The following is a 26,534-nucleotide window of genomic DNA, read 5'->3' as shown; positions in this document are numbered from 1 at the left end:
TTTAACTTCTGGACACTGATGACGTCACGATTGTTTGGGCCTGTTTTGATTAATACACAAAAAAAGATATGAAGAAAAAAAAAATCCGCTTTGTGACTTCAAAATAAAAGCCGATAAAACCTGTTATTCCCCTTCAAAATAAAAGATTGATAACGATTTTTGCTGGATTATTAAGTGTTTTTGAAATGTTCATTTTCAAAAACACTTAATAATCCAGCGTGTGATTCTCAGTGAACGTTATTTTATTAGTTTTTTCTAATTTAAATTTTCATTGCTATTCTAAATTTTTATTTTAATTCAAATTTTTTATATTCCTTACATTTAGTTCTTTATTTTTCTTTATTTCTTATCATTTTCTTTTTGTCAGAGGTCAAAGAAAAGAATGTATCTCTGATCATGATTCATGCTTCAGTTTGACAGTGACTCAGGACAAACTGTTTGTGTTCATCAGCAGAAGAAACAACACAACTCTTTTATATTTGATCAGTTTATTATCCTCAGTGAATGTGACACAGGCTCCGCCCACAACTGAGGATCACTTGTCACGTGACCATTCACACAAGTGTAAACAAGTAAACACGTCCGCCTCGTCAGAAGTACGGCGTGGGGTCGCTCCTGTCGCACATCTGCACGTGCACGTGTGACGTGATCCCTGAGTAAACCGTCTGCATGGGCAGCATGACGCCGATCCGCTCGCCTTTCGTCAAGGAACCAGAGGTTCGGTCCGGCCTCACATAGAACAGCTTGAAACACAGACCTGCAACGACACGATCAACGACGTGATCGCTTGACACAATCACATGACACGATCAACGACACGATCACATGACTCGATTAATACTCAGACCTTCTCCTTTCAGGTTGATGCCACTGTTGATGGCGGCCTTCAGGGGGTCGGTGTAGACGGTGACTCTTCCCTCTAGAGTGACGTCGAACGGAGCGTAGACGATGGATCCGTCACTGCAGACGATGTCCAGACCTTGGTGCTGCCGGGTTCCCCTGAAACACACAACACGAGCCGGTGATCGTCTTTCTGTACAGTCAATGTGTCAAACCTACGTTTCCCACAATGCACCACAGCAGTTGTTGTGTAGTGAGTGTGTTACCGTCGGGCTCCATAGTGACCCTGACCCCAGCTGTCGCTCGTCCTCCTGGTGTTCCCCGGGTTCCCATCGCAGAGCTGACCGAACCTAACGCCGTCGCACACACACAACAAAGCTAGACACACACACACACACAAATAATTGATAAAGAAACTATTTTAGTTTGAATTGATTTTGTTTTGAGGAAATCTTGTACATTTTCCGTCATTAGTTCTGAAACAAGACAGTTTTAGAAACTTTGTCCTGTTGATGTTTCTACACAACACGTGGATGAATCACACACACACACACACACACACACACTCAGTGTAACGACTGTCTGAAACAATCAGCTGATCAGTTTCTCACCAAACACGACCACAACGAAGACAACGTCACGTCTCATCTTCAGATTCTTCTCTTCACTCTGACGCATCACGCAGACTCTGCAGCTTTAAAGAGGCTGAAGCTTACACACAGTGGAAAGTCCACACACACACACACAGGAGTTTTTATTATGTCACAACAGAGAACAAACACGAGGAGAATCTCAGTCACAGCCTGTTTTTTTGGTGCATCAGAAAAAAAATATGATTTATTTTATTCTGACTCCATGACAACTGGTCTTTCTTTCGCTGTGAGGAGATTTTGTCCTCACAAGTCTGAGGGTTTAGATTTGTGGGTTTATTATTATTATTATATTATTTATACATCATTCAATTCTGGTTCGAGTCTCCAGAAAAAAATCAGCTGTTCTCTTCTTTCTGTATTTACATGATTCTGCTCTGGTGCGGCTACGATGTCGTGTCACATTAAATGTTGCTGCCGCAATAAATTGTGGGACGGCACCATTTCCTTGCCTCTGGTGAAGGATATTCCAGTGCTTCCTAAAGGAGATGAGATAGGAAGGGTTGAGGCTGAAACTCTTCAGATCACAATCTGTTTCTGTAAATGTAAAATTACAAACATGAAAAATAACACAGATATGTGTTTATAATATTACATTTTATTTGTATACACACACGACACAAGTTCATGTTTCTGTACAAAACTTCATGATTTTTTATCCCTGAGCTCAAACAAACTTTACACACAAAAACATCGACACAAACTGTAAATCTGCAGCTTCTGGAAAAAATCTACAAACGTTTTTCAGCAGACGAGTCAACAGCTCGATTCTATAGATGAAGAAATCTGCCAGTACGGAAGAAAGAAAGAACAAAATAATTCATGAACGTGCTCATTCAGATGTTTTTCAAAACAGAATATTTCAATGGAAGTGAAACGTTTGTCTCTTTCTTTGCTTCCGTACTCTGATCAGATGATGCGTTCATGAACCAGAGGAATTCCCGTGACGTTCGCCGTTTGTCAGTTGAGCATCTCTCCCTCGCTCACCGGCATGTTGATGTGGGCGGTCAGCAGCGGGCAGCTCCTCCCCTCATGAAGGACAAACACCTTGATGATGTCAGAGATGCCCTTGTCGCTGGTGCACTCCACGGACGTTTCCACCGGGTAGACGAGTCCGGGCACCAGCAGCGGGATCCTCATGTACGGGTTCCTCATCCGGTACAGGCCCTCGTCGTACAGGAAGCTGATGGCCAGGTTGGTGGCGGGCCGACAGGCCGCCGTGTTCTGGACGTTCAGGGTCAGTTTGAAGGACGGACCCAGGCCCTGGACGACGGCGTTCATCTTGAGGGGCTCCGAGATGCTGGAGGACACCGGCGCCAGGCTGGACTCCAGGGCCTTGACGTAGGCCTTGGCAGCGGTGAGTCGCATGCGGCTCAGGTCCATCTGGAAGGCGCGGTGCATGGCCAGGCCATTCTCCCGCTCCCGCAGCGTCTGGTCCACGTACAACTTGGTCTTCTTGGGCACGTTGAGGCGGACGCTCTGTGCCAGTGGCGGCCCGGGGGCGCCGTCCCTGTCATCAAACACCGCCGTCCTCTTCAGGATCTTCACCATCAGGCCGCCTCCCTTGGTGGTCATGATTAGTGTCCCGTCCTCGCGTCCGTAGCGGCCAAAGCAGATGCTCGTGACCACGTCGGGCGTCTTGATGGTGCTCAGTAGGTTCTTGTCCCGGTACAGCTGAACCTCACAGTTAGCCAGGCCCACCAGAACCGCCTGGAAACCCCGGGTGGGGAGGTCCATGGCCGCCATGGTGGTGATGGGAGCTGCGAGGACGGTCCTCCACAGCTTCTTCCCCTGAGAACACGACCACAGAAACAAAGGCTCAGACTCACGTCACGTGACTTACACGTCATATTGTCGTCCCGACGGACACAAGGACGTTTTCTAATCCGTCGTCAGGATCATTATTCAGATCAGGTAGAAACTAGACGTTTACCTTCTGCGTGAAGCCCTGCAGACTCTCGTCCGTGCAGCCGACCATCACGTTCTTCCCGACTCGAACCAGACCCACCGGGTGAGACGACAGCTTGATGCAGTACTTGGGTTTGTCCGACTCCCTGAGGAGCAGCAGCAGAAACCCCCGTCATCTTGATCTCATCTCATCTCATCACATCACATCACATCACATCACATCACAACTCAACTCAACTCAACTCATCACATCACATCACATCACATCACATCACATCACAACTCATCACATCACATCACATCACAACTCATCACATCACATCACATCACATCACATCACATCACAACTCAACTCAACTCATCACATCACATCACATCACATCACAACTCATCACATCACATCACATCACATCACATCACATCACATCTCAACTCATCACAACTCATTTAATCAATAACCTCTATGAACCCGCCCCCTCCCCACACACTGACGACCTCATCATGGCAGCCGACTCCGGACTCTCATCCTCTTTGATCTGAGCGCGATCTTTGACACCATCTCTCATAACATCCTCCTTCACACTCGCACTGGTTTGAATCTGATCTTTCTGGCCGCACTCAGTTCATCCAACTCAAAAAATTTCAAATCCCTTTTCCATTCACCACTGGTGTTCACCAGGGTTCTGTCCTGGGGCCCCTTCTGTTTATCATCTATCTACTTCCTCTTGGCCACATCTTCCATAAATTCAACATCCATTTCCACTGTTATGCGGATGACACAAGCTCTACCTGTCTACCAGGTAGAGCTGGGTTTCCCTTAGACAGACGAGTGTCTCACCTGCGCAGGACGTAGATGTTTCCGTCGCGACACGCCACCGTGATGCGAAACTCCACGTCAAACTGCCCCGTCACATCCATCATGGTGGGAGCCGCGGGCAGCGACATCTACGACACACAATGACATTCAGATTAGTTCATTCAGGACACAGAGCCGAGTGCCAACTCCGACCACCATGTTTACCTTGGACAGGATGACGAAGGCCTCAGGGTCGAGCACGTACACGTCGCTGCTCTCCGTCCCGATCACCAGGCAGCTGACGCCATCATCGTCGGCCGTGCTCTTCTTCAGGGTCCCGATGCAGGTGATGACCGTCTGAAACGAGACAGTGATGTCATTATTCACTGATCGTCAGTGCGACGCTGACTGAGGCGAAGTGAGCGTCACCTGTCGTCTGATTGGCTGCTGTTTGTGCAGCTGGACGAAGTCGTCCATGTCGTCCGTCTCCAGGGAGAGGAACCTGAGCGAGCGCATGGACAGCGGGACGTCCGCCTTCTTCCTGATGCTCTCCAACATCTCCTTCAGGGTCAGAGGGTCGATCTGACCCTCCCTCGCCTGCTGCCACACGTCCTGACCAATCAGAGCACAGCAACGCGTCACAGGTACATTCGGACCAGGACCGATCGTCACCCCGAGACAAACACTCACCTGCTCCAGCGAGTTGACCTCCAGACCGGGCAGGGTGAACTTGAAGTACGGCCTCAGGTTCTTGTAGACGTAGACGCAGGGTCCAGACGCCACAGCGACGGCAGGGATGCGCGGCTCGTGCAGGTCCATGAAGAAGGCGACGAGGCCGGCGGGCAGGTCCAACAGCGTGCTCTCGCTCAGCAACGCCGTGCCCCGGAACACCTTCAGCTTCATGCCGGTGGAGCCCGAGCCCAGGTCACCCACCACCAGCCGGCTCTCCCCGTCGCCGCTCAGGTCCGCCAGGTCCACGCAGGGCGAGAAGGTGAAGAGGCCCGCCACCGGGTCGTAGTGAGCGTCCAGCCACTTCCCTCCATTGCCGCTTGACTCAGACATGATGAGTCCAACTTTATTCACACAGGGACGTCAGACAGGAACAGCAGCTGCACAGGTGAGTCACACAGGATCTATAACTGATTTATAATCATCACTTAGTGTTAACGGCAAAGATATTAGATCAATGAGTTGATTAAAACAATGATTTAAATAACAGATTCTTTGTTTGATAACTGATCAGTGAACAGAAACAACTGTTGGATCAGATGATGTCATCGATCAGTTCATAGAGACGCTCTCAACACTGCCGGTTATTGATTATTAATATTAAAGACCTGTCGTATTTCACCACCGTTAATCCTCCCTCCGCCTCCTCGTCGCCGTTGTCATGGAAACGTATCGTCGCGTGTCTTCGCGTGTCGCAGAGCAGAGCGAGGCTTGATGGACCCACGTCACGATCCAGTCTGATGGATCCACGTGAAGAAACGTTCTAGCAGCTGATCCGCCTCAGACCCCGATCCCGATCCCGATCCTGATCCTGATCACATCCTGATCCGGCTCTGCGCTGTCTCCCTCTGATGACGACATCACCAGCCGCCGGAATTTTTCCCCCTCTCTTCTTTATTCAATCTTATTTATGTATTTTAAAGTTGTGATGTATTTTTGTAAACATTTACAGACTCTGAACAATTTTGAATCATGTTATTTGTTCACTCAGTTAAATAATAATAATCGTGTATGTTGTATTTGTTCAAATAAATGAGCACGAGACGTTGTTTATTTCTTATAAAAACATCAAAAAAATACGTTGGTACAATCAAATATTAAATCATTAGTTAATTTATTAACCGAGTCGTTTATTATTATATTTTTCGTCTCTCCTCTTGGTTCCGGTTCATCTGATTCTCGCGAGATTACCTAACGTGACCCAGCTCTGTGATGTGTCCCTGTGCCTGCCGTCTGATTGGTCGTCGGTCCTCAGTTTAAACCTCAGCCCGCGGACGGAGCGGCCGCAGCTAACAACGCGACAGAGTCCGGTGAATAAAAGTCGTTCACAGTGAGTCACGTCGACGAGACGTCGGTCTTTAATCTGCTCAATTGTGACGTGTCGCGTCTGTAAAGAGGTGAAAAGAAAAACAAACGTGTCGCGTGTAACTTGTGTTTTGTGAGAGTTAGCTAGTCGTGGCTAATGCTAACAACAACAACGTTAGCATGTAGTTGCAGATGATCTCGGCTCTTCTCTTCTTCACTGTCCTGATTGTTTACTTCTAGAACCCGAGTCACTTTAACACCGACTGTTTCACAACCTGTCCACGGAAGTGACGCAGAACTCCGTTAAGAAATCTTCACATTTAAAACTCGTCCGCTGCGTCAGACGATTCAAACCGGGGTAGAGACATGACGCCACCGTGTCACGGAGCAGTGGGGACATCGGCTACGATGAATCCGCCATTGAAGTTCACGTGTCGAGAGTTCGGCCTCTTCACCGTCGGTCTTCCGGCTGCAACTAATGATTATTTTCATCAGTTGTTTGTTTCATAAAATGGTGAAAAATGTCCAAAGGTTTGTTTTGTTTTGTCCTCACACCAAGGATAATCCGTTCACTGTCACAGGAGCAAAGGAGACAGAACACACTCATATTTAAAGCTAGTGTAATTTTTTTTAATTTTCTGGCGACATCTGGTGGTAAAGTTGCAAACTGCAACCAACCGAGCGACTGACAGGGGACAATTCATGGTGTTGCACCGCTGATCCCATTTCCGGTTTCCGTCAGTGTCTGAAAATTCAACGTGAAGGCGACGTATTCTGGAGCGTATAGTTAAGCAACCGTATTCAACACGATGTAGAAACATGGAGACTCACACGGAGGTCGATCCACCTCATGGAACTATATTTAACTCCTATATGAACACAGAGTTATGGACAATATATTCAACTTCTGTGAATAAGTTTTCCTAAATATTACACACTGTAGCTATAAGATGCTGAAATCAGAGGATTGTGGCTTGATCTGTTATGTGATTTACTATCAGGACGGACTTTTAAAAAAATGACAATTGTGTGTCTGTGTGTGTGTGCAGTGATGGAGTCTTGTTTCGCCGGGAAGCCGGACAGAGTCGGACCGGTGATGGTGGACGACATCCGCAGAGACCTGCAGGGTGACTTCGATGCGTTCCCAGCACAGGTGAGTAGTTTTCTAGGTGAGTTCACGTGAGGGCGGAGCAGGAAGCTGCAGGCGGCGACTGATGTTCATCTTCTGTCTGCAGGACGTGGTTCCATCAGAGAACCTGCAGGTTTACCTGAGGGTTCGACCGTTCACTTTGACGGAGAGCGACGGCGGAGAGTCACAGGTAAAAGTCTTAAACCTTAGATCCTCACTAGTTTCAAGTATTATATCATATTATTAATATTATATTATTATAATCATCATCATCATCATCACAACAGCTGGTGATCAGTTCGTCTACTCGTCTCTCAAAGCGTCTTATTTTATGATGTTAACAGTTTTTTTGGGTCACCAATATCAGAAAGAGAAAAAATCTGATGTATCGTTTTTGGAAATTTCGCCCCAAAAGTCCTCGTCGGTCGAACTCGATCAAACGTAAACACTGAGTCTTCTTCTTTTGTATTTTTTTGTATATTATCTGCTGTGTGTAACTCAGGCACATTGGTGCTTTACCCTGCTGTTGCTGTTGTTGCTGTTGCTGCTGCTGCTGTTGTTGTTGTTGTTGTTGTTGTTGTTGTTGTTAGTAGTAGTATTAGTATTATTATTATTGTGTCGTCTGATGTGTGTTGTGTTGTGTAGGAGTGTGTGACCATCGAGGGGTCGGACACCGTGGTCCTGAAGGCTCCCAGGAGCTGTCAATCAAACAGACAGAGCGAGAAGTCCCTCCCACAGACGGCCCAGAGGTTCACCTTCACACAGGTAACCTCCCCTCACCTGTCTGTACCCGTCTGTCCCTGTACCTGTCTGTCTGTACCAGTCTGTCCTAACTGGTCCACATGTTTACACAGACGTGTTGCTGTAGAATCTTTGTGAACCTTCTTTCCATGACTTTGTGTGTCGTGCAGGTGTTCGGTCCAGAGGCCAATCAGAGGAGGGTGTTCGAGGGTTCTGTCCGTGGTTCGGTCCGAGACGTTCTGGAGGGAGGAAACTGTCTGTTGTTCACGTATGGAGTCACCAACGCCGGGAAGACCTTCACGTTCCTCGGTCAGAATGTCAACCTCTGTTCTGGTTCCAGATGTGAATGTGTGCCGATACATTAAACAAATCGAGATTCAGATTATTGTTCTGAATAATAGTTTAGCAGGTCACAGTGGAGCGGTCTGTTTCCATGGTGACGTTCTGTGACAAACTTTGTGTGTGGAGATGATGTTTGTGTTTCTTTATTAATGATCTGAAGGTGTGTCGTGTGTGTCGGTCTCAGGTCCGGACCACGACTCCGGGCTGCTGCCCCGCTCTCTGTCTGTCATCTTCAGCAGCATCGAGGGGCGACTGTACGCTCGCTGTGACCTCAAGCCTCAACGCTGCAGAGACGTCAGCAGACTGACCCCAGACCAGCAGGCGGCAGAGAGCAGCAGCAAGAGGATCCTGCTGAGGCTGCTCCGAGAGGTGAGACACGCAGACAGACAGACAGACAGACAGACAGATACAGATACAGACAGACAGGTTCAAACCACCATGAGGATGTTGTGTCTGTTTTCTCTCTGCAGAACGACAAAGGTCTGACGTCTGGACGATCAACGTTTCTTGAAGGTTTGTGACTTTGGTTTATTTACTATAAGAAGAATTATAGTAATGGCTGCTGCAGCACTGAACCTGTGTGTGTGTGTGTGTGTGTGTGTGTGTGTGTGTGTGTGTGTGTGTGTGTGTGTGTGTGTGTGTGTGTGTGTGTGTGTGTGTGTGTGTGTGTGTGTGTGTGTGTGTGTGTGTGTGTGTGTGTGTGTGTGTGTGTGTGTGTGTGTGTGTGTGTGTGCGCGTGTGCAGGCTCGTCTGTCAGCACTGACAACAGTATGAACAGCGTCGCTGACGCTGACAGTTTCAGTCTGGACGTCGAGTCAAACGTCCGTTTCTCTGTCTGGGTTTCATTCTGTGAGATTTACAACGACAACATCCACGACCTGCTGGAGCAGGTGATGCAGAAACAAACACACACACACCGCATTAACCAGTTGTTGAAACGACATGAATGTTGATGTTGGTATATACATGTTACTGTACATGTTACACACGAGTCATATCAGTGATTATTATTTCATGGTGCCATGAAAAGAAACTGTCGTCTGGAAGTAAGCTGTTGTAATAATAAACGATCGATCATCTGATTGATCTGTGGTGTTCAGGTTCCTGGAGGTCACCACAGGAGGACGGTGCTGCGACTGTCCCAGGACGTCAAAGGAAACTCCTTCGTCAAAGGTGTGTGTGTCGCATCGCAGATCTTTTGTTCAATATAAATTTTCTCCTGATCAGTAATATTTTCTAGTATCAGGTAAAGATAGAACAGATGATGTCTCAGTCAGGCTGTAGTTTATTTATTTGTATTTGTGTGTCAGACCTGCGGTGGGTCCAGGTGAACAGCTCTGATGAAGCCTACAGAGTGATGAAGATCGGGAGGAAGAACCAGAGTTTCTGCTCCACCAGACTGAACCAGGCGTCGAGCCGGAGGTCAGAGGATCAATTTATATTATTATCATATTATATATCATATTATTATAATATATATATATATATATGTATACAGTCACTGATCGGCTGTATGTACAGTCATGTGAGCAGTCTCTTTGTCTCTACAGTCACAGCATCTTCTCCATCAGGATCCTCAGAGTGGACGACGTCGGAGTTCCCAGAGTTCTCGGCATCAGCGAGTACGATTCTGTACATTAAACTCGCTGTTGCCACACGGCGTGTCGCAGTGTCATTTTACTGCAGTGTGTGTGTGTGTTCAGGTTGTCCCTGTGCGACCTCGCCGGCTCAGAGCGTTGCTCTCGAACGCACAACACTGGAGAGAGACTGAAGGAGGCAGGAAACATCAACAGCTCTCTGCTGACGCTCGGGAAGTGCATCAACGCCATGAGGCTCAACCAGCACGCCAAGTACGACCACACCGTGCTTGTGTGCGTGTGTTTGCGCGCGTGTGTGTGTACAATGCAGCAGTGTAACTGTGTCATGTCTCTGCAGGTTCCAGCACCATGTTCCCTTCAGAGAGTCCAAACTGACCCACTTCCTGCAGTTCTTCTTCTGTGGTGCCGGACGTGTCTCCATGGTCGTCAACATCAACCAGAACGCTTCCTGTTTCGACGAGACGCTCAACGTCCTCAAGTTCTCTGCCCTCGCCCAGAAGGTCTACACACACACGCACACAGAGGAGGCTAAAAGCTGGTGGATGAGGATAAACTATATAATTATATAATCGATTAAGAGTCCAGTGAGTTTTTACAGTTGAACTGTACAACGTGTGTTTGTCACTCGTCAGGTTGTGGTGGTGAACTCCAGGCCCATCGCCCCCGACGACGCCCCCCACAGGTCGGCCATGGAGCTGTCGATGATCATCGACGAGGCCGACCTCCGCAGAGACGCGTCGGGTCGGGGCAGGAGGAGCTCGCTGGTCGCCTGGGAGACGAGCCTGGAGGACGTGTTGGAGGATGGTGAGGAAGACGAGGAGGAGGAGAGTGTGATGGAGGGAACCGTGCTGGAGGCAGGAAGTGAGGAAGATGAGGGAGAGGAAGAGGACAGGACTATGGAGGAAGAAGAGAAGGTAACGATCTGAGCAATTTGATTGATTATTTTTATCTGCTTTCAATAAGTCACTGTAAATCTTTCAAGAAGGAAATACACTGTGTGTCTGTCTGTCTGTCAGTCGGACAGGGGGGCGGCGCTGCGTCTGGTGCTCGAGGCTCAGATCAGAGAAGAGGTCAGCTCTGAGTTCATGGAGCTTTTTAACAAGATGGAGAAAGACTACAGGTAACAAGAGGTCAAAGGTCATGCGATCATGTGAACAACAGGTCAAAGGTCACACAATCATGTGATTAACAGGCCACTGCTTGTTTAATGAAAACAGTGTAGACGTTACTGATGATCCCTCGTGTGTGTGTGTGTGTGTCAGTGATCGTCTGGAGAAAGAGAGGGAGATCCTGGAGGAGCGAGCAGAGAAGAGAGTAGAGATCCTGAAGAACCTCGTCAGTAAGACGGTCGATCTGTCCGTCGTCAATGGCAACAGTAGCAAGGTCAGTGGGTAACTGAGAGGTCATCTGGACAGGTAGGGGTGATGAAGATGATTGTTGTTGTGTGTGATGAAAATGATGCTGTGTTCAGGAGGACCAGGCTGCTCAGTTGGAGGGAATCATCAGCTCAATGACTGAAGATCTGGAGAAGATCAGAGAGGACGCTCAGAGTGTTCACCACTGTCTGACTTTACATACACACACTGCAGGTATACACACACACAAACATTCTGGTTGTTATTCTGGTGGACGTAGTTGGTGATTGACCTTTAACCTCTGTGTTGTGCCTGCAGAGCTGGAGGCGCTGCGATTGGAGAAGCAGCGGTCACATGAGCAGCTGCAGGAAGCTAACGAGGTACTGTACCAAAGCTGTGTTCTTCTGCTGTGATCTGATTGGACGTGACCTCACCTGTCACCTGTCGCCCTTGTGGTTTCCAGGGTCTGGAACGGCAGAGGCAGAAGCTGTCGGAGCTGATTGACACGTGTCAGCAGAAAGACAACGTCATCAATAGACTGCAGGCGGACGTGGAGGACGCCACCCAAGACGTAAACACACACACACATCGTCTGTCAATCACCTGTTCCATTGATTCATGATGATTATAACAAATTATCATTAATCAATAATGGACATTATAGATCCTGTTAATGGTTCTATAATGAAATTATACCTGTGTCTGTCTCTCTCTCTGTCTGTCTCACTGTCTATCTATCTCTGTCTCTGTCTCACTGTCTATCTATCTCTGTCTGTCTGTCTCACTGTCCGTCTGTCTTTCTCTCTGTCTGTCTCACTGTCTATCTATCTCTGTCTGTCTGTCTCACTGTCCGTCTGTCTTTCTCTCTGTCTGTCTCACTGTCTGTCTGTTTCTCTCTGTCTGTCTCACTGTCTATCTATCTCTCTCTGTCTGTCTCACTGTCCGTCTGTCTGTCTCACTATCTGTCTGTCTTTCTCTCTCTCTGTCTGTCTCACTGTCTGTCTGTCTCTGTCTCACTGTCTATCTGTCTCTCTCTCACTGTCTGTCTGTCTCTGTCTCACTGTCTATCTGTCTCTCTCTCTGTCTGTCTTTCTCTCTGTCTGTCTCACTGTCTATCTGTCTCTCTGTCTGTCTGTCTCACTGTCTGTCTGTCTCTCTCAGAAAGCTCTGGTGGAATCGATCAGGTCGGAGCTGCATCAGGTTCAGGAGAACTGCCGCTGTCTGATGCGACGAGAGGAGGAAGAGGAGGAGAAGAGCAGGAAACGCCAGCGTAACAATCTGGATGACGAGGACAGAGGAGGACAGGCCAAGAAAAGAGGTGGGAGGATGAAGAAGAGGAAGAGGAGGAGGTTTTGTCTTTGTTCCACTTTTTCTAAACTCTCTTCTCCTCAGTGGTTCTGGAGGAGGAGATCTGGAGGCTTCAGGAGGAGAACGAGAAGAAGGAGGAGACCATCCTCCAGCTGAGGAGGGGGCTGGAGGAAGGTCTGAGGAGACAGGAAGAGGGGCTGAGGAGAAGGGAGGAGGAGTTGAGGGTACATGAGGAGGAGTTGAGGGTACATGAGGAGGAGTTGAGGAGACAGGAGGAGGGGTTGATGAGACAGGAGGAGGAGCTGAGGATACAGGGGGAGGAGTTGAGGGTACATGAGGAGGAGTTGAGGGTACATGAGGAGGAGTTGAGGAGACAGGAGGAGGAGCTGAGGATACAGGGGGAAGGGCTGAGGAGACAGGAAGAGGAGTTGATTGTACAGGGGGAGGAGTTGAGGAGACGAGAGGAGGGGCTGAGGAGACGAGAGGAGGAGGTGGAGGAGTTGAAGAAGGAGCAGGTTTTGCTGCAGCAGAAGGTTCAGGAGTTGACAGGTGAACCTTCACACAACAATACTCATGGCCAAAAGTATCTGGACAAAGTGAAATCTACATTGAACTACGGGTGTCCATATACTTGTCCCGTGTTTCAGGCTTGGACGAGTGTCATCACTGCGTCTCCGTGTCCTCGTCTCTGGAGTCGGAGCAGAAGGAAACGTCCCGACTGACGAAGGAGAACAAAGCTCTGATCAACGGAATGTTCCAGCTGCAGACGGAGGTACAGCTCCTCTTCCTCACTCTCTTCTTCACTGCAGGCTCCGCCTCTATCTTACCTGCATACAGCAGCGCCACCGTGGACCCGCTGGTCAGTTGTGGTACTGCAACAAATCACCACAACTGGAGCCAGGACAACGAACTTGACAGTGAATCGATGAACTAAATAGCTGACCTGTGATTTTCAGTTGATCGGCTAATCAATGAATTGATTGATTGTCCAGGTCACTGGTCTCCAGAAGCAGCTCAAAGAGAAGACTGATAGATGCGACAGCCTATCAGAGCAGCTCACCGTCGCAGAGACACGCTTCCAGCACCTGCAGAGCCAGTCAGAGGAGAAGAGCAGAAGCGTCGTCAGTCTGACAGAAGCGCTGGAGGAACTGAGAAGCAGAGTCCAGGTTCTTTGTCTCTTGGTTCAATATTCGGGTCGACCGATCGGTTATCAATTCCTCTGATGTGTGTTAAGTTGATTGGTTGTTTCAGGAGGAGGAGGGGCGGGGCAGCAGTGTTTTCCACGCTGCCATGGAGACGCTGAAGACGGAGAGTCGTGCAGCGCTTCAGAGATCAGCTGACAAATCACAACAGATCCAGGATCTGCAGATGGAAAAGAGTCGACTGGAGGAAAAGCTGAGGCACAGGTCAACCGCCGAGTCTGATCGCTCGTCAATACTCTGGTCAATCGGGCTTTATTGATTCATGATTCCTCCCCTCTGTCCTGTCATCCTGCAGTGAGAACAGGTGTGCGGTGATCACAGAGGAGTCGGCCAATCAGAAAGCAGAATTCCACCGACTGAGGGCGGAGCTAGTGTCAGAGGGTGGAGCTCTTCGATCGAGACTGGAGGAGATGGAGGAGAGAAGAGAGGACGAGAGAGAGACACGAGGTGAGAAGAGACGTGAGGATTAATGACATGACATGACCCTGTTGACCCTGTTGACCCTGTTGACCCTGTTGACCCTGTTGGACCTGTTGGACCTGTTGGACCTGACCTGACCTGATGTTCTGGTTCCTCTGGTTCGTCTGCAGAGTGGCAGCAGCAGCAGCAGCAGAAGGAGAACACGGTGTCAGTGGTGGAGGAGCTGAAGGAGGAGATGCAGAGGCTCCAGGAGAGGAGGGGCAGGATGGGGCAGTATGAGGAGGTGAAGAGAGAGATGGAGAGACTACAGAGACTAAAGGAGGAGAGAGAGAAACACACACAGGACGTTCATGTCTCTCCTCTGAGATCCAACATGGCCGACAGGAAGAAACTCCCCAAAACTACCGGGAGGAAGAGGAAGAGCTGCGAGGTGGAGGTGTGTGCTACTGTGTGTTACTTTTTCTTGTTCCAAAGATAACACAAGAAAATATAAAGCTGTCTTTAAAAGGTGTGTGTGTGTGTGTGTGTGTGTGTGTGTGTGTGTGTGTGTGTGTGTGTGTGTGTGTGTGTGTGTGTGTGTGTGTGTGTGTGTGTGTGTGTGTGTGTGTGTGTGTGTGTGTGTGTGTGTGTGTGTGTGTGTGTGTGTGTGTGTCAGGAGCTGGTGATCAGTGAGAACAAGAGAAACAAAGTGAGAGCAAACACTCGGGTTCATGAGCAGGTGAGGTCGTAGAAGTGGAGGTCGTAGAAGTGGAGGTCGTAGAAGTGAACTGAGGTTGAACATGTGATTCTCTCTCCAGACGTCTTCGGTGGTGAAAGTCAAAAGAGATGCGACTCTGCAGAAGATTGAAGACTTGATCCACAGATCACCTTTAATCCTGGGCAGCAAAGGTCAGAGGTCACGGAGCTTGTCAACTGTATATAAAGACGATCCCTGACTGTATATAAATACAACCAGAGACTGTATATAAAGACGATCACTGACTGTATATAAAGTTCAGTTCCTCTTCGTCGTCTCTGCAGCTAAAACCTTCATCGGCCTCGTCAGTGGTCACTCGGTGGAGAGGGAGGCAATTACCACAGCAACCAGACCCCGGCGAGGACGGAGGAAGCTTTATAAGACGGACGCTTCGACGCCGCTGTTCGACTCCCCGATCACGGTGAGGTGCAGCTCTGAGCCAATCACGGTAGAGCACGACGATGCCTCACATCCACATGAGGGATGTCTTATACTCATCAGTTTTGACTTTCGTTGTCAGACGTCCGGAGGAGCCGAGGAGGAGAAGGAGAGCGATCACCTCATCATCAGGAGACAGCTGCGCTCCAAGACCTGCCGGAAGTGACCTCATCGTCCCGTGACCTCACAACGTGTTTTTAAATAACTGTACAGCTCAGCGATCAGAGTTCTTTTAGTTTGTGATTTTAGGAGCTTGTTGCTGTCGGGATCAATAAAGCGATTAGACAACGATGTAAAAAAATAAAATGGATTCTCTGCTTCACTTTACTGCTACAGTGGTTGAGTAGGTTAAAACTCACTGAAACACTGTGATATGAATATATACTGTATATTTTTCATATACTGTTAATTGTTCAATTGTCCCTGTTGACTACATTTAAATCGTTGAGAAATAATAAAGCAGCAGAGTTTATATCACAAATTTCTGATCAATGTATATTAATTTATACATTAAAATCCACAGAGGAAATATCCAGATCAATAACATAAGAGACTGAGGATGTGAAACAGACTGGTCCTTTAATCAATGAGACTTTTTTTTTTCTGATAATGTTCTAATGTAGAACAGTAGCTTCAACGAGCAGCGTGACTGTTATTGTGACAGTCACAGGAAGACACGGACCTGATCAATACCTGAAGACGTCTTGTTCCTCCGAACTCCACTGGAAACATAAATCATCAAGTGTTCAAACAACAGAATCAACAATAAGTGAACTAGAGAGGGATCAATAACGGAGGTTAATATCTGAGATTAATAACAGATCAATGACATTACATATGTAACTTTGCTTCTGTGAATAATTACAATTGTTAATAAACATAATTCAGTTTTCACTGAGCGTCTCCACGACTGAACTCATTCATCTGTGCTGTCGCTCGACCAGTGAGCGAATCAAACGCTGTCACGTATAACATGTTTTACATAAACGTGTTCATATCATATTCATATCAAGTTAGCTTGTCTGCTAGCGTTGCCATCTTCCACTGATTCAATTCAATTCAATGATCCGGTCTAATCTGGTTTGTTGAGGCGTCTGTCAGTCACGTGACCACGCTGACGAAGGTGATGGGAGGCTCGTTATCCAGACAGAAAGTCTGTGTTCCAGGTGTCTCTCCTGTCGCGATAAGATAACAGAGTTTGTTTTTGATTGATTGAAAACCTTCCATTTGATTTGATGCCTGCGTCACCGCCCTCGTCGCCGCCCTCGTCACCGCCCTCGTCACCGCCTTCGTCACCGCATGAATCTGATTGGTCCTTTCCTCTGAGGCTACGAGGCCTGACTGACCACCGCATTATTGAAAGCGATGACGCAGTCCGATTGGTCGGACATGCTGAGGGGGAGGGGCTCATGCTCAGTCAGGTGGTGGCGGCGGCGGCAGCGACGAATCCCAGCGACGGTAGAGAGGATGAGCGAGCTCGCCAACAGGGCGGCGCCGCTGAGGTAGAAGGTGGCGGTGTAACTTCCTGTGATGTCAACCAGCCAACCTGCAGAGAAGAAGAGTTCAGGTGTGACATCACAACGGGTCGACGCCAGAGAATCAGAAACAATATTTAAATGTCACCACGTGTTGACGACACTGACAAAAAACTGTTTCTTGCATTTTTATGACAAAAAACATTTGAATATGTGACAAACAAACTTATTAAACCACGGCTTGTTAGCGCTGTGACATCAGAATGCAACAGGCTCACCTGAGCTTCCAGCTCTGCCCTTTGACCTCTGTCCTGCTAACGTGTGGCTAACACTGACGGACCAATGAGCTGACTGATTAGCTGATGACGCTAATCAGGAAATGTTGAATCTCTGCGTTGTGATTGGATGACTCAGTCAAAGCTAAAGTTATTTTTGATGACGCGGTGAAGACGAGTGGTTGTTCGCCTCACCTCCGATGGGCGGGCTGACGAGATAGGGGATGGCGTGGAGGAAGTAGACCACGCCCAGCGCAGAGGACAGGTACGGAGCTCCCACTATGTCCGATGTCACCACGGGGATCAGAGCAACGTAGGCGCCATCGAAGTATCCGTAGAGGACGGCGAAGGGCACGAGCAGCGGGAAGGAGCGAAGCAGCGGCACGAAGAGGCAGCAGAAACCCTCCATCGCCACAGAGACGATGTAACAGGCCAGACGGTACGGCTTCAAACACCTGAGACGGAAAAACAGACGAGTCAGGTGAGCAGGTCGTCATGTCTTCACTCGTTTATATATTTATATTATTGATCTGCTCATTATTTTCACAGTTCATCTTTGGTTTATAGAAGAAAAGAGTTCACTGTCTGTTTCCACCGGACGTCCTGAACCTGACAGAACCAGGCTGCAGAGTAGCACGCTGTCCAACAGTGAGACGTTCACTGTGATTGGTCCACAGACAGGAAACATACCTGTGCCGGTCAAACCCAGAACAACAACCAGCTCAGACTTCCTGTCTGACTCCGTCGTACCTGCGGTCCGTCAGCCAGCCGAAGGTGATGTTCCCCACGATGTCGATGACTCCCAGGATGGACATGAGGAAGGCGGCGTGCTGGTGACTGACGCCGGCGCTCAGAGCATAGGGCACGAGGTAGACGAAGGGGAGGCTGCAGCCGCTGGCCAGGAACAGGAAGGACATGGCCAGGAACAGGAAGTCCGGCAGCAGCAGGAAGCGGTACTCCTTACTGGACAGGAAGCAGGAGCTGAAGCACCGCCTCTTCTTCACCTGAGGGGTGGGGTTTTCCGGCAGCAGGGAAAGTCCATCTTCAGATTCTTTGGAGAGTTTTTCAACGAGTTCATCGTTGTGCGATGAGACGTTACCTGCATCAGGAGAAGAAAGGAGATCACTGGTGTCCCTTTGCTGCACATCTGATATTTTAGTTCTAGATTAAATGTCCCATATTCACCTTTCTGGTGTTTTATTTTAACTTTTGATCCTTAAGAAGATATATTTGTTTTTATCTCTTTTTAAGGATCTCTGCAAAGAAACCGGTCAACTTTGGCCTGTCTGATTAATATGTTATGAGCCTCTCTTGTGATTGGCCGAGCAACCACCTCCTCTGTTCACCGTGTGTCTGTTCACCGCTCAGAGCGGCTCTGACCTGGAGGAACTATCTCCTGCTCCCGACTACCAACAAGTCATCGGTACCCGGCGGCGGCGGCGGCGAAAGACGCCAGAGCGACCTGCCGGTGGACCGGTGTGACTGCTGACATCATGATATCACAGCCGACCGGACCGGAATGCCGGTCTCTGGGGCAGAGACTGCGTCACTATGACGTCACATTTCTGCAGAAGTCCTGAATGTAGACTGTGTGACCGTTTTGACACTTTTACTGTACTTACAGACCTTTTTAATTTTAACAATATGGGCCTTATTTAGTAAGAATCAAAAACCAGATTAGAGATGAGCCTCACAAGCGCTGGAACAGGTTTGTTCTGGACCGATGAGACCAAAGAGCAGATCTGGATCTGATCCTGATCCAGAAGCAACAAGCTGCTCTGTGAAGCTGCTTCTGGACCAGTGTCCTATGTTCCCATGTTCTTGAACACATCGAGATGTAAAAACCAGGAAATAAAAACTGAAACTCTGAACTCTGATCTGAAACAACAGAGAAAGGAACTGGTCATTGTCGATCCGACAGTTCCAGAGGACTGTGGATGTTTCTGGTTCTGTAGTGGATCAACCAGACAGGAAGTACATGCACATCACTGCTCCTCACCACGTCTCTCCTCCCCCGCTGACTCCACCTCCACCCCCTCCTCCTGCCGCACTGTGATTGGTCCAAGCAGCGCCCCGCAGACGCAGAGATTGCCGACGAAGGCGCTGAGGACGAGCAGCGCCCCCCTCCAGGAGTACAGCTCGATTAACAGCTGCACGGCCGGAGCCAACACGAACGTCCCGATCCCACTGCCCGACATGGCGATACCGTACGCCAGCGCCTTCCTCCGCCCGAAATAACAGCCCACCATGGCGATGGTGGGAGTGTAGCAGAGAGCGAAACCCAGACCTGGAGAGAGAGGACATTTTGGAAGACAAGAGACAAGATATTCCTTGAGGATTGGGACAATTTTGGAAAGTGAAGACATTCATACATTTCTACATAATTGAGGACAAGTTGTGTCGACCTGTGACGACTCCTATGGTGAAGTAGAGCAGCTCCAGGCTGTTGGTGAACGAGCTGAGCAGGAGGCCGCAGGAGGAGAGGAGGCCACCGAGCATCACCGCCGCCCGGCAGGACCATCGGTTACCAACCAGGCTGCCGACAGGAGCTGAACTCACAGAAACACATGGTGTCAGTAGGTTTCGTTGCTGCCGGCGCCCCCTACAGGCAGAGGATTCATGACATCCTGGTGGAGCTGAACCAGGAACCTGACGAGGACGTTCAGAGAATTTAGAACCTTAGTGAATAAATGACTGGTCGTCCAGGTTGTAAAGTGTTATTACAGTGTTACAGTCATCCTACAACTGGTTGTACTGCTACTGCTACTACTACTTCTGCTTATTCTACAGAAACAATGAAACTACTACTGATTTAAGTACTACATCCAGTACCTAGTGCTGCTGCCTGTTTCTATAGAAATCTACTTTTACTAATTCTAGAAGTAATGTACTACTCCCAATACTACTACAGAACTACTACCATTACTATTACTATTTATAATACTATTGTAATACCTCTGCTACTACTTCAACTTGCTGCTGTAGTATTATTAATGTCAGGAGTACCGGCCCTGGTCTGGGTGAAGTACTTGTGCAGTAGTACTGGAGTCAGTAGTACCGGCCCTGGTGTGCAGCTGCAGTACTGACCACAGAGCATGGTGGTGCAGTCCACCAGGCTGTGGATCCAGGCTGTAGCAGAGTAGTCGGCTCCAAAATGAGCCTGAAACTCCACAAAGAAGATGGAGATGCACCTGCAGACGCACAGAAAGAAGCTGATCACTCACTGATCAGTGATTAGTTCAACCTGTATCCGCACTGAGAAGTCTCGGTGTTACGCAGCAGCAGCAGTTGAGTGTGTTATGTCACATACATGGAGGCAGTTCGTGGACTTCAGCAGGCTCCTGTTATGTAACTGGTTTGAATGGTTAAACTGGGAAAACTGGTTCCACCTCGTTCAACCTAGTGTCTGCAACTCTGACTCTTAATCCAGGACCTCAGAGGCAGAGCTCATTACAGGACGATGTATATAAAGACGATCACTGACTGTATATAAAGACGATCACTGACTGTATATAAAGACGATCTCTGACTGTATATAAAGACGATCAGTGACTGTATATAAAGACGATCACTGACTGTATATAAAGACGATCAGTGACTGTATATAAAGACGATCACTGACTGTATATAAAGACGATCAGTGACTGTATATAAAGACGATCTCTGACTGTATATAAAGACGATCAGTGACTGTATATAAAGACGATCACTGACTGTATATAAAGACGATCAGTGACTGTATATAAAGACGATCACTGACTGTATATAAAGACGACGACGCGTCTCTTCTTCCTCTCTCAGATTCAGGAGCCTCCATCTTGTTCTGGTGACGTCATGTGGAGTCAGAGTCTGTACAGTAAAGTGATCGTGGAGTGGAGCTGTGGTATTGAGGCCCCGCCCACACACGCTCTGGACCAATCCTGAGTCAGTGTCAGCTGTCAATCATGACATCTCAGCCCGTTTTTATATCATCAAATAAAGCAAAGTGATCAGAAACATGAAAACGTGAACAAACATCAGTGTGATGAGAGCGACCTCACATGACATGGAGGGGGCGGGGCTTACGATCTGTTTTTGCAGCCAGACACCAGGGGGCGTGGCTTATGACTTACACTGCAGCCAGACACCAGGGGGCGATCATGTCGTCCATCTCTATAACATTTGTAGTCTTCAGGTGAGAGAAGCCCTCAGGTGGAGGTGGGTGGAGACTATCTGCTGACGTTGTGTTTGTTCAGGTGTCAGAGTCTCTGACCTTCACAGCTGCTCCGTCGACTCCCCGAGGTCAAGCAGTTCACTGGGTTTGTCCAGTTTGTGTGAACTGTCCCTTTATTGCCAACTGACGTACGTCTGTACCGTACAGGAGGACTTTACCATGGTTAGCATCAGGCTAGCCTAGTGTAGCATAAACACAGGAAACAAGGGGAAACTGCCAACAACCACAATTCTGCTAAAAAAGATCAATGATGAACATGTTATATCTCAAATTTTTTGGTGGGCGGGGTCATCTGTTTACAGTTGGCTTCTGCTCCTAGTCTTTATGCTAAGCTAAGCTAACTGTATCCTCCTGCTTCTACTCTTTGTGCTAAGCTAAGTTTGAAGATCTGACCTTGTCCACTATGTTGAACTGTTTGTTTGACATCAGCTGACTGTGATGAACTTCTTATTAATAATCATAAGTTACAGATCAAACCTGCTCCAGTGTCATTCTTATATATATATATATATATATTTCATATGAAACTCAGATTGAGTTCAACACAAAAACAAGTTTTATCCTAATAAAACACAAAATAATAACGTAAGTAAAATTACGTTTAATAACAGTGGCAGGAAACTGTGAAGTGAAACATGTTTCCTCTGAAGTGACGTGTGAACAGGTTGTTTACCATCAGCTGTAAGACAACCTGTGTGTGTGTGTGTGTGTGTGTGCGTGTGTGTATGTATGTGTGTAGGTGTGTGTGTGTGTGTGTGTGTATGTGTGTGTGTTTATGTGTGTGTGTGTGTGTGTGTGTATGTATGTGTGTAGGTGTGTGTGTGTGTGTGTGTGTATGTGTGTGTGTATGTGTGTGTGTTTATGTGTGTGTGTGTGTGTGTGTGTGTGTGTGTGTGAGTGTGTGTGTGTTTATGTGTGTGTGTGTGTGTGTGTGTGTGTTTATGTGTGTGTGTGTGGGTGTGTATGTGTGTGTGTGTGTGTGTGTGTGTGTGTTTATGTGTGTGTGTGTGTGTGTGTGTGTGTGTGTGTGTGTGTGTGTGTGTGTGTGTATGTATGTGTAGGTGTGTGTGTGTGTGTGTGTGTGTGTGTGTGTGTGTGTGTGTGTATGTGTATGTGTGTGTGTGTGTGTGTGTGTGTTACCTGGTCACTGCTCGTGTGCAGATCGTCACCATGAAGCAGCAGCCGACGATCACCCAGCCCCACCCTCCGTCCGGAGGAGATGCCACGCCACTCTGCTGCTTCCCAGCCATAGTAGCAGCTTCAGACTGAACTGGTCCAGGTCCTGGTGCTAATCCTGGTCTTGGTCTTGGTCCTGATCCTGGTCCTGTTGCTGGTCCTGGAGCTGTTGATTCGTTCTCGTCTCTGGAGGGAAACTCTGAAGTTTTGTCAGAACTTGGTTGAGGAGATGTGACGTTTGAGGATCAGAGGCTCCACCTCCCGTCAGACCTCCAGGTCAGGTCAGATGTCACTCCGGTCGGGTGTAGCTGAGCCAGAAGTACAGAGAGATGAGAAGAAAGTTACAGACTTCAGGAAGAAAAGAGTCAAACATCCTCCAGAGACTCTGAGTCAAAGCAGCTTCGTTCTCTGTCTCTGGACTTAAAAAGCTTCTTCAGTCAATAAGTCACCAGCTGACCCTCAATCATTAACCCGCCACTCGGCCCGGAGGTGATGAGATATTAACCAAGCGCTCCCAGATCCACAGGAGCATTTGATTTCCAGCCCATTTGTCCCCTGGTGTCCATTTGTTTGTCCGTCGTCTCTTCAGCCTCCAACAAAGCAGCAACAACATGTGACAGGGAGCGTTTCATTCACAACAGCCGACCCCCTCCCCAACCGCCCTCCCTGCCCGGCCAGAGGCCCGTGTCAGATGTCAGGTATCCAAAAAGAAGCGTGCCCAGACCGACAGGTCTCATAGGATCGTATTTATGTCCCAGTGTGTTTATTTATGTCCTAAGAGGTGTTTACTGTCAGAGGGACATCAGGGTCACACAGACCACAACAAACCAGGACCACGACCAACAGGACCAACAAGGACCAACAAGGACCATCAGGACCAACAAGGACCATCAGGTCCAACAAGGACCATCACCAGGACCAACAAGGACCATCAGGACCAACAAGGACCATCAGGTCCAACCAGGACCATCACCAGGACCAGCAAGGACCAACAAGGACCAACATGACAAACAAGGACCATCAGGACCATCAGGACTAACAAGGATCACCAGGACCATCAGGACTAACAAGGACCATCAGGACCATCAGGATCATCAGGACCAACAAGGACCAACAAGGACCATCAGGTCCAACAAGGACTAACAAGGACCATCAGGTCCAACAAGGACCATCAGGTCCAACCAGGACCAGCAAGGACCAACAAGGGCCAACAAGGACCAACATGACCAACAAGGACCATCAGGACCATCAGGACTAACAAGGACCATCAGGACCATCAGGACCATCAGGACTAACAAGGACCATCAGGACCATCAGGTCCAACAAGGACCAACAAGGACCATCAGGTCCAACAAGGACCATCAGGTCCAACCAGGACCAGCAAGGACCAACAAGGGCCAACAAGGACCAACATGACCAACAAGGACCATCAGGACCATCAGGACTAACAAGGACCATCAGGACCATCAGGACCATCAGGACTAACAAGGACCATCAGGACCATCAGGACCAACAAGGACCAACAGGACGATTAAGACCAACAAGGACCATCTGGACCAACCAGGACTAACAAGGACCATCAGGACCATCAGGACCAACAAGGACCAACAAGGACCATCCGGACCAACCAGGACTTACAAGGACCATCAGGACCATCAGGACTAACAAGGATCATTCGGTCCAACCAGGACCAACAGGATGAATTGGGTTCAGATTTCTCTGTGGTTCAACACTTCAAAAAAGTGAAAATCACTGATTCAGCCAATAAAAGATCATGAAACTGATTCAAACACAATAAGAAAAGTCAGACCTCTGTTCCTGCCCAGCTCTTCTCTCTTTCACTCTACTATTCGTTCTATTTTAGTTTCTATAAGTATCAGTCTGGTCGAGATCAAATCAACTGTTATATAACTCCTCTCTGCCCCGATATGTATTTCCTTGACATGTCACTAACTGTCTGTGTTTTCTCTCTTCTATTGTAAATCTGATCCATAATTATTATTATTATTATTAACCACAACATCATTGCATCAGTTAGAGTCAGTATTATGTTTGTATAAGTATCAGTCTGTTCCCTCTCTCCTCTCACCGATGTCCTGGTTCTGTTACATATTACTTCTTGTTAAAAGAGTTTCTTCTCTCCTCAGTCTCAGAGCTGCTCATTGTGGGATTTTATTTGTTGAGTTTTCTCTGTAATATTGTAATATTGACATCACTTTGTAAAGAGACAATGGATGTTGTGATTTGGCGAAATACAAATAAAATTGAATTGAATTGAAAGAGATGAAAGTTTTCATCTGCTTGTGTGTGGCGCCTCCGTCCCCTCCTCCTTGTTCAGAGGAAGCTCATCTCAAGGGCCGGTGTTCGGGTCCAGATCAGGTTCAGGTTCTGGTTCCGAAGTCTCAGAACGAACCTGAAACATTTCACACTCAAATATCTGAAGAAACAAACCTGATGCTCCTGAACGCAGCTTTTTACACTTTGTTTATTTTATTCTCGTAAACTAAAATTTGATTCAATAAAAACTTGAGTCGTTTAAAGTCACAGTTTTCTTGACAGCTGTTGTTGAACTTCAGTGATTTGTTCATGAAGTGACGTAGTGTCTGGTCTCTGATCAATTATTGATCACCACATATTGATTTGTTACCCAGCGCTGCAGCACGAGGACTTCTTCACCTTCATCATCATCATCATCATCATCATCATCCATATCCTGATGAAGACCTCGTAATCCGGTCGAGAGCTCAGGTGAAAGTCGAGGTCATAACCGAAAAGCTCAGATGAATTTATTGTGACTTTATTAAGATTAATAACAGATTAATCTGTGATCACAATGTATAATGTATAATGTATAATGTATAATCTATAGTGTATAATCTCTAATGTATAATGTGTCATGTGTGTGACGCTGTGACCTTTGGAGCGTTGGAGTGTTTATCAGTCAGATAACAGCTGGACTGTGAAACTCCTCAGATCAGAATCACACAAACACACTGAAGGTGAGTACAACACGTTTCCTCTTCCTCAGGTTCTGATTCGTTTGCTCTCTGAAGTCGTGTTGATGATGATGATGATGATGATGATGATGATGATGATGATGTCACTCTGTTTCCCTGCGAGCTGACGGACAAGATGGCGAACAGGAAGTCGTGTTGTGGTGCTTCGGTTCTGGAGGTCACGCTGTCCTGCCTCTTCATCGTCATGACGGCCGTGTGTGTGACGCTGATCACACTGATGGTGACCTGGAAAACACACACAGGTGCAAACACACACACACACACACACTCACACACACACACACACACACACACACACACACACTACAGCACCAAACGTGGATTAATCCGCTGCTGACAGTCCGACACAGTCGCAGGTTCTTCCTGTCCCAGACTCTGGTCTGAGTCCTTGATTCCGGTCCGGGTCCTTGACTCCGGTCCGGGTCCTTGACTCCGGTCTGGGTCGTTGACTCCGGTCCGGGTCCTTGACTCCGGTCCGGGTCCTTGACTCCGGTCCAGTCTGGGTCCTTGACTCTGGTCTGGGTCCTTGACTCCGGTCTGGGTCCTTGACTCCGGTCCGGGTCCTTGACTCCGGTCTGGGTCCTTGACTCTGGTCCAGTCTGGGTCCTTGACTCTGGTCTGGGTCCTTGACTCCGGTCTGGGTTCTTTACTCTGGTCTGGGTCCTTGACTCCGGTCCAGTCTGGGTCCTTGACTCCGGTCCAGTCTGGGTCCTTGACTCCGGTTCGGGTCCTTGACTCCGGTCTGGGTCCTTGACTCCGGTCCAGTCTGGGTCCTTGACTCTGGTCTGGGTCCTTGACTCCGGTCTGGGTTCTTTACTCTGGTCTGGGTCCTTGACTCCGGTCCAGTCTGGGTCCTTGACTCCGGTCTGGGTTCTTTACTC

General features: G+C 48.1%; 4 protein-coding genes across 19 annotated transcripts in view; 2 read left to right on the top strand and 2 right to left on the bottom strand.

Annotated features, from left to right (window-relative positions):
* Positions 1-861: 861 nt before the first annotated feature.
* On the top strand, positions 862-16,391 carry LOC118287250 (kinesin-like protein KIF20A). Of its 7 annotated transcripts, none has more exons than XM_047327472.1 (30): positions 862-1,021; positions 7,278-7,381; positions 7,464-7,547; positions 8,003-8,122; positions 8,269-8,407; positions 8,625-8,809; positions 8,911-8,953; positions 9,185-9,330; positions 9,541-9,613; positions 9,751-9,862; positions 9,991-10,062; positions 10,144-10,290; positions 10,376-10,538; positions 10,671-10,952; positions 11,055-11,158; positions 11,301-11,421; positions 11,510-11,627; positions 11,712-11,773; positions 11,857-11,964; positions 12,555-12,711; positions 12,786-13,250; positions 13,349-13,473; positions 13,694-13,867; positions 13,953-14,101; positions 14,199-14,350; positions 14,494-14,759; positions 14,979-15,041; positions 15,121-15,211; positions 15,344-15,480; positions 15,580-16,391. In XM_047327472.1, exons 1-30 carry the CDS (start codon positions 949-951, stop codon positions 15,661-15,663), a joined length of 4,119 nt encoding a protein of 1,372 aa, XP_047183428.1. In that variant the 5' UTR covers positions 862-948; the 3' UTR covers positions 15,664-16,391. The 7 variants fall into 7 exon arrangements, with proteins under 7 accessions (XP_047183428.1, XP_047183431.1, XP_047183427.1 ...); XM_047327471.1 differs by having other exon boundaries at positions 864-1,021; positions 13,953-14,107; XM_047327476.1 differs by lacking the exon at positions 862-1,021 and adding an exon at positions 6,125-6,253 and having other exon boundaries at positions 13,953-14,107.
* On the bottom strand, positions 2,069-5,761 carry bbs1 (Bardet-Biedl syndrome 1). Of its 3 annotated transcripts, none has more exons than XM_035612215.2 (7): positions 5,532-5,761; positions 4,885-5,333; positions 4,624-4,806; positions 4,420-4,551; positions 4,237-4,343; positions 3,424-3,544; positions 2,069-3,281 (listed from the first exon to the last, which is right to left on the bottom strand). In XM_035612215.2, exons 2-7 carry the CDS (start codon positions 5,254-5,256, stop codon positions 2,451-2,453), a joined length of 1,746 nt encoding a protein of 581 aa, XP_035468108.1. In that variant the 5' UTR covers positions 5,257-5,333; positions 5,532-5,761; the 3' UTR covers positions 2,069-2,450. The 3 variants fall into 3 exon arrangements, with proteins under 3 accessions (XP_035468108.1, XP_035468107.1, XP_035468110.1); XM_035612214.2 differs by having other exon boundaries at positions 4,885-5,303; XM_035612217.2 differs by having other exon boundaries at positions 4,885-5,267.
* Positions 16,058-23,142, bottom strand: slc16a12b (solute carrier family 16 member 12b). Of its 7 annotated transcripts, XM_047327478.1 has the most exons (9): positions 22,601-23,142; positions 21,360-21,639; positions 21,008-21,070; positions 20,254-20,438; positions 19,653-19,796; positions 19,247-19,534; positions 17,998-18,346; positions 17,443-17,702; positions 16,058-17,043 (listed from the first exon to the last, which is right to left on the bottom strand). In XM_047327478.1, the coding sequence occupies exons 2-9, from the start codon at positions 21,395-21,397 to the stop codon at positions 16,826-16,828; spliced, it is 1,545 nt and encodes a 514-aa protein (XP_047183434.1). In that variant the 5' UTR covers positions 21,398-21,639; positions 22,601-23,142; the 3' UTR covers positions 16,058-16,825. The 7 variants fall into 7 exon arrangements, with proteins under 7 accessions (XP_047183434.1, XP_047183435.1, XP_035468111.1 ...); XM_047327479.1 differs by lacking the exon at positions 22,601-23,142 and having other exon boundaries at positions 20,335-20,438; positions 21,360-22,260; XM_035612218.1 differs by lacking the exons at positions 21,008-21,070; positions 21,360-21,639.
* Positions 23,143-25,513: 2,371 nt separating this feature from the next.
* The window catches only part of asah2 (N-acylsphingosine amidohydrolase 2), a 10,003-nt gene continuing 8,982 nt past the window's right edge, over positions 25,514-26,534 (top strand). For both annotated transcript variants that reach the window (XM_035612213.1, XM_035612211.1), the window contains exons 1-2: positions 25,514-25,635; positions 25,757-25,895. In XM_035612213.1, the coding sequence (XP_035468106.1) occupies positions 25,769-25,895 (127 nt within the window). In that variant the 5' untranslated portion in view covers positions 25,514-25,635; positions 25,757-25,768. The remainder of the gene's footprint in view (positions 25,636-25,756; positions 25,896-26,534) is intronic.

Source organism: Scophthalmus maximus, chromosome 16 (genome assembly GCF_022379125.1).
Source record: "Scophthalmus maximus strain ysfricsl-2021 chromosome 16, ASM2237912v1, whole genome shotgun sequence".
Lineage (NCBI taxonomy): Eukaryota > Metazoa > Chordata > Actinopteri > Pleuronectiformes > Scophthalmidae > Scophthalmus > Scophthalmus maximus.
This window is presented reverse-complemented; position numbering and strand designations above follow the sequence as displayed.